Raw genomic sequence first — 11,961 nt, 5'->3', positions numbered from 1 at the left:
ACGGGTATAAAATTGTGGAGTTAATTATTCTCTTCCACCATTCCTTTGTGTATCGGAATAATATTAATGGTTTTCAACCATGAATAACATGTTCCGTAAGTATATGGACTATTCCAGGATATTTCTTTTTTTAAATGTTGTTTTCTTCTGGTCTTCATATTCTTCTATTTGCCATCTGGTAGAAGGGTAGTGTCTTTTAAGCCATCATTATTTGTAAGGACACAACCTATCAGTTCTTTATCTTTATTAATTTAGACAATGATATTCACAATCGGAAACATATCCAAAGAACTTCTAAAACCCGTTGACAACTTTTTTGAACTTGATTTTAGTATCAACACAATAAAATCACTGTAGTAATATGATTTTTTTGCACTTTTCGATAGAATTGTTTGTATTAGAATACATTTTATGGCAATATTGTAATACATTTAACATAAGTAATCAAATGAAAACAAAATATAGATCATCCAGAATGCAAATGTATATAGTTTACGCTAATTACACCCACATATAATAAAGTAGAACACTGTGTTATTAATTAACTTGTCTCTTCCACTATTTGCTGTAACAAGTGCTTTCATTAATTTACATCAATTGATACATGCTTATAATTTCTATTAATTATTAAGTCATCAATATAAATACCTTTTGAATAAACATTGGTATGAGTGCATTGAAATAACTACAAGAAATTACAAAATTACTTTTATCCGTAATTTCCCTTTATGCATAATAAACATAATATATCTTTTTTGGCAGTCCATTTGGACAGTTTCTTGATGTTGCTACATGTAGTGTTGTGCTCCAATACACGCAACTTGTTTATGCGGGTTCTTTTGGTTTTATTAAATGCAATATTCAGACATACCAAATGAACCATGCACATGTCAGAATATATCATTGAGTTTCGCACTATTACGATAGCTCTTTTGTAGACCAACATCAATCATAAGACTTGAAAAAAAACTTTGACATTACAATTACAACAGACGTGGAAAATTCCATTTTTATCAAGTTGGCATTGAACGTTGAAGGATACCAATAGGAAAGACCATCCTTGCTTAACCTTGTATTTACAGTACACTGAAGTTAAATAAAATAAGATTCTTGCACTTTAAAGCAATACGTTAGCATAAATCCCTAATCATTCGTAAACAGTCTGTGTAAAAGTTCTTTTAAACATATGGTGACCCCGTCCGATGTATTTTGTTTCGTAAAATACTCAAACATGAGTTCCATAATTGCACAAGGAACTATAAACGATTAGCTTAATTGGTGCGCAATTTTAAAAGGCGCCGTGAATGTGTTAATTGTTGTTATTATACATGCCTATCTTTAAGAGCATTGCCAATTAAGTATAAAAGAATGGAGCTGTATTTTTAAATACAGCGCCATGTTAGTTATTTAACTCGTCGACCTCATCAAGTGGTTATTCGTTACAAAACTAAGTTTCGTTCGGTCTTACTGGTCCTCTGTTACGGAATATTTCCTGCTTGGTATCAGATAAATTTACTTCTAAGCCCCATGTTTGGCAATAATCATACAGTTGGTTAAAGTTTGAGTTCAAACTAAATTACTCATGATAATACCATTTCAACTGCAAAATCAGTAGCATAAAAATCGTATAGGCTAGTCCCACGGTCAATATTCTGCTGTAGAAACAGTTGGAAGGCTGAGTTCCATATACTCCTGACTTTTCTGGTCGTTTTGTAGGCATTGATACAGGTTTACTTCTTTATTTGTCAAAGTTTTATTGCAGGATATATGTTCACCATCCCCCCTTTCTCTTTGTGCAGATGATTTTCGTCCTTCAGAAAGACTGCATAGCCTGTTTCTTAAACATAAGAGATACATATAGAATATAAGTGGGAGTGAATGTATTAAGTAGAAAATACTGAAATACCATTTTGTATGGGTGATTGCACTTTATTTGATATTTTTAAAGCTAAGTTCATTGTATGAATTGTCTACTGTATATGAAAACGGTACGTGCTATTGTCAAAATAGTATATGGTATACAAAAAACGTTACGGTATACCTTTAAACAACTATTGCAGGGATGTAGTATTAACTATATAATCACAAACTATCGAAACCGAATAGTTATTGAAGAAGTAAAGGGAGGCAAACGCTTAAACCGTCAAGACTGAAGTATATCAGTTATCGATAACAAGTGTAGACAGGTACGGTGGCGATATTTATTCAGCGTTGATATAGAAAAAACCCCAAAACGCAACGGTAAGTTTGTATTTGCTTGAATTTGGAACGCTTTTCATTTTATAACAGAGCGTTGTTCTTCTTGCTACGATTTCAATTTTATCAAATTTAATTGTGGAGTTTAAGTCCATATTTTTGCGACTTGGATTACTCTAACAACCTTTTTTGTGATTAAGTTTATTCCTCGACATGCGAGTACAACTTGAGTGATGACAAACTTTATAAAACTATATAGTCAACTAACAAAACAAGAAAAAAAACCCCACATATGTATTAAAGAGGATTCAACATGGAGGAGCCGAACCGTTGGCCCTCGTGTTCATAATGTCCTTCGACTACGTCTTACGGGACATCGGGCACGCTGCAACCCGGCTTCGCCATGCAATTACCTCTAAAAAACTCTTATATCATAAACAATTATTATCAAGTAATCAAGCCTCACCTTTTCCAGATAAGAATAACAACGGCAATTACTGTCAGAAGAATAATTGATACACCAGCAGATATCCCCGAAATAGGAATGTGTCTTGAAGCTAAAATATAAGCAAACCAAGTTCAATGAATTGGTAACTTTTTATCAAAATTGAGGATTCATACATTATGTGTTTGCATTGAACTATCAAGAAACTCTTAACTCTTATTACTTTGAGTTGATTTGCAGGCATAATAGCATGTGCTATATAAATAGTATATATTCATAATTTCTTTTACGGTTTAACAACAATGCAACCTCAAATTTTTATATTATTTGGTGAAAGGTCCTCATACGCTTTTTATTGAAAAAAAAAAAAAAAAAAAATACGCTAGGTTTAAAAATTAAAAAAAGTCCATCGAACAATGTATTTATATATAAAATATCATAATCCAAAAAATTGATACACTCGCCTTGTTGTTTCACCTGTTAAGATTAGTCTTCCATTTATATACCTTTAAGGCACTGAAAAATGATACTTCAAAGTATCACAGTTTTAGTTGGTATTTGCTTATTCATGTAATAATCGTTACATTATCTTTTTTGTCCAGTCTGCAATATTTTGACAAGCAATAGCAAAATTTGAACTACATTAACATAAGTTACTCACTCGGAAATTTGACGTTCAAATAAAAAATCGACAGTGCGTTTTTAAACAATCTTTGTCATCATGTGCCGTCCCCCCCGGGACAAATATGTAGAAATATTTATAACGCAAACTACCCACTACGGCTTTGATTATTACAATATCATTTTTATATCTAATTGAAGTGTTTTATATTGAAATTTGACAATTATATCTTTTATCACCCCTATGAGAATGAATTTGAAGCCCCAAACTTTCAAAAGGCAATAACTTTAAAGCTATTCACTCCCTTCAGCTGAACCTATCAAATCTGAATTTATCTGTTCGGCAAAAATAAACAAGTACATTTCACACGTCAGTATTTATTCCTCTACATATATACAACATATTTTTGACGCAAACTATTGGTGTTTTAATCAGGTAAGTATTTTCTCAATTGCCAAAAACACGCGTTTTAGAAATACCCCAGGGACAAATTCTGTCATAAAAACACCGCATGTTAGCCAAAACTTCCATTGAACTAATATATATGCAAAAACCTACAGAAACATGCTCAGTAGCAAAGAGTTTAAACATAAACCCGGTTTAGTGGCAATGGGCAACGCCAAAGACATAGAACACAAATTCACAAACAAGAAAGATAGAACAGCACACAACTCTACAAACAACACAGAACATAAATACTATATATATATATATATATAAATAATTGGTATGTTTATCAAGAATTGTTAGGTACCGCCTTGGAACGGTCAGTAAAATTTTAATTTACTGGGGGTTTAAACCAGTTTATGTGCACAAACCTCACTCTTATCCCATCAATTCTTAATAAAGATAAAACGCAAAAGATAAATCTTATCAAAGTATGCATTAACTTGAGGAAACTTATCAATAAAACAAATAATAATAAAAAACGAAAAGGTAAACCCCAAGTACTTCAATGATTAGAGATCCCAACTCTATCTGCAGACGGAGGGAAACAATTCAGAGCACCTAATTCAAATACTTTTCAAAGATACGATGCAGTAATCGTTAGAAACCAAAAGCTTAACACACAGTCTGCCTTAAAAGGTTTAAAACTGTGTGATCATAAAGTTTCATAATAAAAAGCATCATTGTACTAAAACTGGGAACAAATAAAGAAAACCATTATTAAAAATAAAAGCGACTAGTATATGCTTTTCTCTCCTTCCAAATGATTTAAGTCGATCTTTCGCTAAGGTCTGAATTTCTAGACAGTTGAAAAGTAGACTTAACTTCAATGCGAGTCCGTTAATTATGTTCACATATGCCGTTTTAACTAAATGGTATGTACACCATGTTATATCACAATTGCTGTAAAATAAGTAAATAAATTTAAACTTAACACACCTTTCTCAGCTAAACTAGAGCTCGTAGGGGATGTTAAATCTCTTGTTTTTGTCTCGTGATATGGCGTCGATCTTTCTGACGTTGATGTATGAGTTGTATATACATGACCTTGTGTAGTTTGGTCTTCGGATTCCTTTGTAGAAGTATATTTGGACGTAGTAGTTTGCATTGTTGTTGTAACTCCACCACCTGTAAAACCCAGTGTTCCATTGTTAAATAAATGATAATATGACAATCAAATTTAAGATACTGATACTCTATCAACTAACACATTTTAACGAGATGCTTGATTGAACGATGATACGTCAGAAAATCCTTACGCATTTGTAGGGATTTGTTTTTTTGAAATTGGATCATTTGAAGATCTCAGACGAAAAAGCGTTCTGTTAAATACAGGCTTGTCTATGTAGTTATCATACCTTTGATTATTGATTTATTGTCGTATTGAACATGTATTAAGTTTTAAAATAACGGTAAAACACTGATAACACTGATAACCCAAAGAAAGATGATTGCCAGGAATGCGTTCTGTTAGTCAGGGGCCTGTTTTTAATGTAGGTTTCTACAACAAAACCAGAATAAACCCTCATGAGAAAGAAAATCTAAAACTTATCATTGAAACAGTAAAATAAGAGTTCCTCGTTAAACAAGATGTTAAATGCAGCTTTCATTACTTTCTGTTAACAGAAGTTTTGTCTTTAAATGTTTGCAATTCCATTCATATATCACTATTTCTTCAGTTTTACTTTTTTCTTGATAATTTTATTAAAGCGCAGCAGCCTACTGGATGTCGCTCTATTAGTACATTCATAATATAACTCTAACATACCCCGGCATAGAGCTGTCCTTTGTTTGGTAAAGTCACCGTCAAATCCGACTTTAAGTTCACCCCCAACACATTTAACATAGGCGTACTGCATCGGATTTGAAGTAGCAAAGTTGTCTGTAAGTATTTTTGTTTCATTGACTTGGCATTGTTTGGCACAGGTGCTTCAAATGTCATCTATTGAATGCTTCCAATATTCGGGTCCATATGTTGAATTGCAATGTTTGTAAATGAGAAGAAGAACAAGACAATTGACTTGCATTACATAGTAGATTTGTAAACTGTACAGGTTAACAATTATACAACAATGCGGTGTTGACCCGTATGCAGTTTAATTTTATTTGTAAACCTAACTAAAAGCATTATACCATGAACACTGAGCAGAGACTCCATCCTGATAACGCTTGTCCAGAACCCTCTTGTTTCATTTAAGTTTATTGACTGGATATGTCGAAATGGTGTTGGAAACAGACCATTTTCGAGACACTTCTGTCCAGTGTTTGCCCATGTTTTATTTCTTTTTCTCGGAAATGCCTCAATCTCTCCATCAGTTTCTAGAACAAAATATATATTTTGCTTGTTTTACTTGTCAAACTGTTGGAATGATCACTGTTGAAGTAGGTAGCTGTTTAACGGATTTGCGACATTGTCTTAATATTTCTCCCATTCCAGTAAGATCCAAATATTTATCCATGCTGTAAATCCTTTTCTTGCCCACGGGCATAGATACATAAGTATATACGATTTTTTCCACTACGTACACAAGAATTCAAGCGAAAACATATTTTGTTAATATATGTATTGTTTAACTGAAGTGGGAGATAAAAAGCATTTAGCATGGCCGCATGTGTAAGAAAGGTTTATACCAACCCTCATTAAGGGTGTTTTGCATAAGAATAATAATAATAACTGTTGGAATTATCATTGTTGAGTTAGGTTGGGATATAGCTATCATGGAGGATACTTATATTCCTCCTACATCCTATAAGACATCGTACTTTTCAAGTGTTCTCCGCTAAAAATATAGATAAGTGTACTGCTTGCTTTTTAAAACTTACGTGATTACGTATCTGCTCAGGATTACTTTGCATATCAAAAAGTACATAAATCACAGTTCTTGTCAAGTGCAGCATTTTTCTTCGCTTATTTCAGTGATTCAGTGGAATCATACACGAGCGGCCATGGAAGATAATTATGTTTTTGCCCATGGGAAAGAATCGAATAGTATCCGAATGAAAGAGCTTTTCTTCACTAACGTAACGCACCAAAAATCCAATGTAAAACTATTTTTTAACTTTATTTTGTTTAACTGAGTTGGGATAAAAAACATCTACCACGGCCACTACTCTCGCGCAGGGTTTTCTGCGGAACCTAGCTTAACCTCGTTTTTGCAAAAAACAACAACATACGCTCGGGTTGAGATGAATCTATCTCACACTCTTGGCTATGAATGCTTATTGTTTTTCCTACTGACTTCATTTGAGTTGTGTTAATGGGTATAAGTTCTGACACTACATCAACTTACGCACGCTAATTATATTTACTATTTTAATTTAGATTTGTTTAACACGGACGATTGTGAATATTTACTGCAACAATAATTATTATTGACTATGTAATTATAATCATGACATGAGAACGGTTACAGAAATATAATAATAAAAAAATACTGTTACAATTGGCTATGTCTAAAATGACATTTAACATAACCTTTTACAAGGGCGGACAGTTTAGTCAGTATGATGTATTTTGATTTATTTTTCACCTACCATTATACGGTTGTTTGCTACACAAAATTGAAGTGTTCCATGACCTGCTGCACAACCACCATCTGACCTTCTTCACATTATCAAAACGAACGCCTAAACATCCGTTAGTAACATCATCACAACCAAGAGAACAACTCGAAACTGAAAGGAAATAAAACATGATAATGAATACTACTAGTATGTACGTTACAGCTAGATGAATCGGTCGATGATATACTTAAACTAGCCATAAATAAGGAGAACGGGAACTTAAAGATAAACCACACACGAGCAACTTACCTAACTAAATAAGTAATAAGTTATTTTTTCTAAATATAGGTTGTACAAACCGTTTTCGATAGTGTATATTGAAAAATAGCTGTTTCCAATAGGTCCACACGGATATTTATCTTCTGATCCGCACATGGAAGTACATCCTTTTTCCTTGGTAACAAACGATTTCAAACACTTGCACTCAACTTTCTGTCAAACAGTAAAGCAAAATGTAGCAAAAAAGCGAAATAAACATGTCACGATCAATTAAACATTAGACATCGTACACATATAATGTGTTTAAAACTACATTTAAAGTTTTATTTCAAAAGTGTTTTATTGGTAACTCAGAGAATGACATTTGATCATAAGTTGTTGAGATGCGCATCTATCACAGTGCTTCGAAGTAAACCAAGTGCTATCTTGCCCACGGGCAAAGATAAAATGCCCGTATGGAACTTCTTTTTAATGGTCACCACATTTTAATTACCTCCCTTGTTCGTCTGAAGCATCATGGAAACATTTTCTTGTGGCAATATTTAGAACGCTAATTTATTATTTCTCGATTCAAATGTCACCATAAAACAGTTTTCATGCACCTTTCAAGAAATAATGGTTCACTCTCCTTAGAACTATTTAGACCGATTTGACTATTAACATCAACTGAATCACTGCGCGCATATCCATGACATTCACGAATTATCGCATATCCATGCGCAATTATTTTCACAAAGCACAAAAGAGTTCCAGCAAAAAAACACATTTTTACTTAATGTTGTTTAACTGAGGTGGGAGAAAAAGCATCTACCATAGCCACTCGTGTAAGATAGGTTCATCCCGACCCTCGCGCAGGGTGTTTTGCGGAAACTCGGTAAGCCTCGTTTCCGAAAAACACCCTACGCTCGGGTTCGGGATGAATCTATCTTAAACTCTCGGCCATGGAAGATACTTATATGATTACCTATCAACTACTTTCTAAAAAAGAGCGATTTAGCAAGAAGTGATTTAAATGCCTTTTTCAAGCATTGAATTATGCCCTTCATATTATCCCTGTAAAATAATATCATCCCTCTGTATCAGCCCCCGAAAATTTAAACGTTTTAAGGACCTGCCCATTGTACGAATGGAGTCACTTTTTTCAGTGTATCGACTTGTAAAACGTGACTGCCGCAATAGAGCATTTTTGAATGTTTGAACAAAATTGATGATTTTTAGTTTGACACGTGTATGAAATCTGAAAGTGTTAATGCCATTGTATTGTATTTAATTCAATGTTAATTATTGAACATTGCTACATTGTTAGAGAATGTAGAAATACTTCGAAGAGTCTGAAGCATGAGAAAATGATTACTTTAAGATAGTGTGACTGTCCTGCATTTTGACGGATGGATTGAGTTCAATATTAGCCAATGGTATAGTATTTTGTTAAACCCTTTAAAAGTTTTCAATCCACAATTGTGTTACGACACGAGATTGAACATATTTCACTTGAATGCTGAACCCCAACCCTCTGGCTACGTACTATATACTCCCAGGAATGATACGAGGCGGCATGAAATGTCCAAATAATAAGATACAATAATACAACAAATAATAATACAATAAAAGCAACAGGGACGAGCCCATAAGTCAAAATTACTAACCCTCAAATAAATCAAATGTTATTTGTATACGTAACGTTTGGATTTTTTAGTTTGATGGCAATCTTAACCTTACTTATGCTTCCTTTTATAGCTACTTAATATGTTAACGACATTTTTACATTATTAGATTTAGTTGATCGTGGTTACGTGTATCTGCATATAGACTTGAAATTGAGAGATGCAGAATGGAGGGACCCAGTCCTATTCGCATTGAACAGAGAAAATATTTCTCATGCAGCCTCTTAGAAGACAAGTTTCATTTCGTGTTAGAATGCAGTTTAAATTCTGATATGTTAATATTTATACTCCTAAGACGTGGAACAAATATGCAAAATTGGAAGGAGTTCAAACATTTGCTACATTTTATGTAATTATTAAGAATCTCAACTAGTTATAAAACTTATAGACCGCCAAGCAAATGTTTAGATGATCAGGGGCTAGCATAGTCCTCTTCATTAGTATATATGTGTGATGTTTTTGGTGGAAATAAACTTATATATAATGATATCTCGACAGGTTTTGAACATTCAATATTGTTTGTTTAATTCGTAGGATATTTGCATTGAAACAACTTTAAACACGTTAAAGGTATGTTTATCTTCACATGGGGTTTATTTTCTGTCGGATCATCGCGGCTGAGTTGTTATGAAATTCTCAAAGTTTTGTGAATTTCCATTTATCACTTCATTATCACAACACGTAATAAATGATACAGTTTTATGTAAACTGTGGGTTAATTGTGTGTTCTTCCTGCTCGGTTGACTGATTTAAATCAGGTATAGTGCATCTAGGTTGTTTATTTACCTATTTGTTTATTTACTATTACTTATTAGTAATAATTACATCAGTGTCCGTTTTTCGTACTCCAAACATGTCACATCCACTTTGCCATCTACAGTCGCTCAAATTTCTTACCAGCAACACATCGGTGTCATTCAGTGTATTGCAACCTTAAGAGTAAAACAATAAAAACCGACATGCAACGGTTTAAATGAATCTTTAGAAACGTAGAATAGTTTTATTTGTTCAAAACCAGTGACCTAACGACATAATCAGAAACTCATATTCATGACATGCATTTTAAATAAGTAACATCGATCAGCTCAAGCTAGTAAAATTAGAAATCAATCGCATTGAAAAAGCAACATATATCACATACACACTTACCAACATATGAATAACTCAATCGAGCTTTGTATAGTCCTATCCATGCACCCTCCGATGGCAAGGATAATACAGACATATCATCGTTCACGACATAAATACCTTCATCTGTATAATTAAGATCTGGAACGGCCAGTGTGCAGTTGATTTTCCCCCAAATTGTTGAATCGTTTGATAAAAAATAAGCGTTACCTGTAAAAAAGTGCATTACAGCTGAGTAACATTTTGAATTTACAAATCATATTGCAATGCAGTTGTTAATTTCGAATGTATTAAAAGCTCTTAAAGATATTTTTCCTTTAATGCTTCATAGTAAGCTTTAAAGGATGGAATGTCATAGAAAATCAGAATAAAAAAAACAATTAAATACTTCAAGAATTATTTCAACGAGCTTCACAATATTCAGCTATAATGGTTTGAAAAGAACTGTTTAAAACTGAACTTACAAATGTAGCGACGTTTTAAGCATTTTAAGGCTTAGCCTGTATAACTATTATAGCGCGTCATTGTACATACTGTCGTTTGTGGTCAACATGTTCATTTGGCAAATGAGAAAGCAGTATTTATGAAGTTTTCAAGTACATTTCTTTCAGTAAATCAGTAGTCAATTGTTATTAATTTAAAACAGGTAAAGCGATAGATATAAACTGTGTTTGTGGGAGTTTGCACGTAAATATGTGAACCACCAAAAAAAAAGGACAAAGTTTGCTAGTATGATCTTACACCAAAAGTGACTGTGTCGCAGCAAACCATTTATTTTAAAAGTATTGTAGTAGAAACCAAGAGGTTAATGTTTTTCTTATAACCGTATAACATGCAAAATCAAAATGTAATATTTATAAAAAAATAATATAAGTTCACTTACTTGTAGCAACCGACAATATTGGTATCACAAGCAAACCAAATATAACATTATGAAAAACAGTAACATTCATCCTTTATATGGTTTTTAAAAAATACTTATAAATAAGGATATCTTCCTTGTAAGACTAGGTTGTGAATAAAACAGGTGAACATGGATTCAATTTCTTAAGCTGAAGAATAAGGAAGTGAATTGCTCGGGTATCATAAACAGTAATAAAAGCCAAACACTACATTAAGGAAAATATTGTATACACCTTTATGGGTATCTGGTATATAAGTTGATCTAAATAAACAGTTTAAACATCGTTTTAACTGCTATCATCTTTATACGTTTTATTTGAAGAAAAACATGTTCATAACACATCATTACTCTAGATTTTCAAACCTTGAAATACGAGGCTTATATTACCGAACTTAACCGTTTTATACACATAAAAGGCAGCAATTTTGGTCATAAAACACGAGTTCGAAGGTATCAGCTCAATTTAGAAGCTGCCTTTGCAAAATAATTTATTTGACTAAGGGTTTCTGGTCTGATTTACAGATATCCCTGAAATGCCAGATACCTTTTTCATTTTCACTTTACCTTTGCATTGGGCTTATGTTTGTAGCCGATCGTTCAACTCCTTTGTCTCAAGCGATTAAAAAAAATCCACCTTAGCTCATATACGATGCTTATATCGATACAAATACGGTACCCAAAACGTGGCAATCAGCCTCTGTTGCTAAAGTGGAGAATTTATTATTATACACAAGTGTTTGCCGGATATTCAAAATTGTGTAACAATACAAAA

General features: G+C 33.0%; 1 protein-coding gene across 1 annotated transcript; it reads right to left on the bottom strand.

The window, feature by feature from the left end:
• Positions 1-245: 245 nt before the first annotated feature.
• On the bottom strand, positions 246-11,319 carry LOC128223439 (uncharacterized). Its single transcript, XM_052932723.1, has 10 exons — positions 11,169-11,319; positions 10,307-10,495; positions 9,983-10,089; positions 7,574-7,706; positions 7,245-7,385; positions 5,844-6,029; positions 5,479-5,592; positions 4,650-4,838; positions 2,663-2,753; positions 246-1,837 (listed from the first exon to the last, which is right to left on the bottom strand). The coding sequence occupies exons 1-10, from the start codon at positions 11,236-11,238 to the stop codon at positions 1,645-1,647; spliced, it is 1,413 nt and encodes a 470-aa protein (XP_052788683.1). The 5' UTR covers positions 11,239-11,319; the 3' UTR covers positions 246-1,644.
• Positions 11,320-11,961: the final 642 nt, after the last annotated feature.

This window comes from Mya arenaria, chromosome 2 (genome assembly GCF_026914265.1).
Source record: "Mya arenaria isolate MELC-2E11 chromosome 2, ASM2691426v1".
Lineage (NCBI taxonomy): Eukaryota > Metazoa > Mollusca > Bivalvia > Myida > Myidae > Mya > Mya arenaria.
The sequence above is the reverse complement of the archived record's forward strand: the minus strand, read 5'-3'. Positions and strand labels throughout refer to the sequence as shown.

Excerpts from the sequence above, each read along its gene's own strand:
- LOC128223439 (XM_052932723.1), bottom strand. The coding sequence starts at position 11,238 with ATGAATGTTACTGTTTTTCATAATGTTATATTTGGTTTGCTTGTGATA. Across the intron at positions 10,496-11,168 it reads AATATTGTCGGTTGCTACAA|GTAACGCTTATTTTTTATCA; the intron begins GTAAGTGAACTT and ends ACTTTTTTACAG. Across the intron at positions 1,838-2,662 it reads GTTATTCTTATCTGGAAAAG|AAACAGGCTATGCAGTCTTT; the intron begins GTGAGGCTTGAT and ends CTTATGTTTAAG.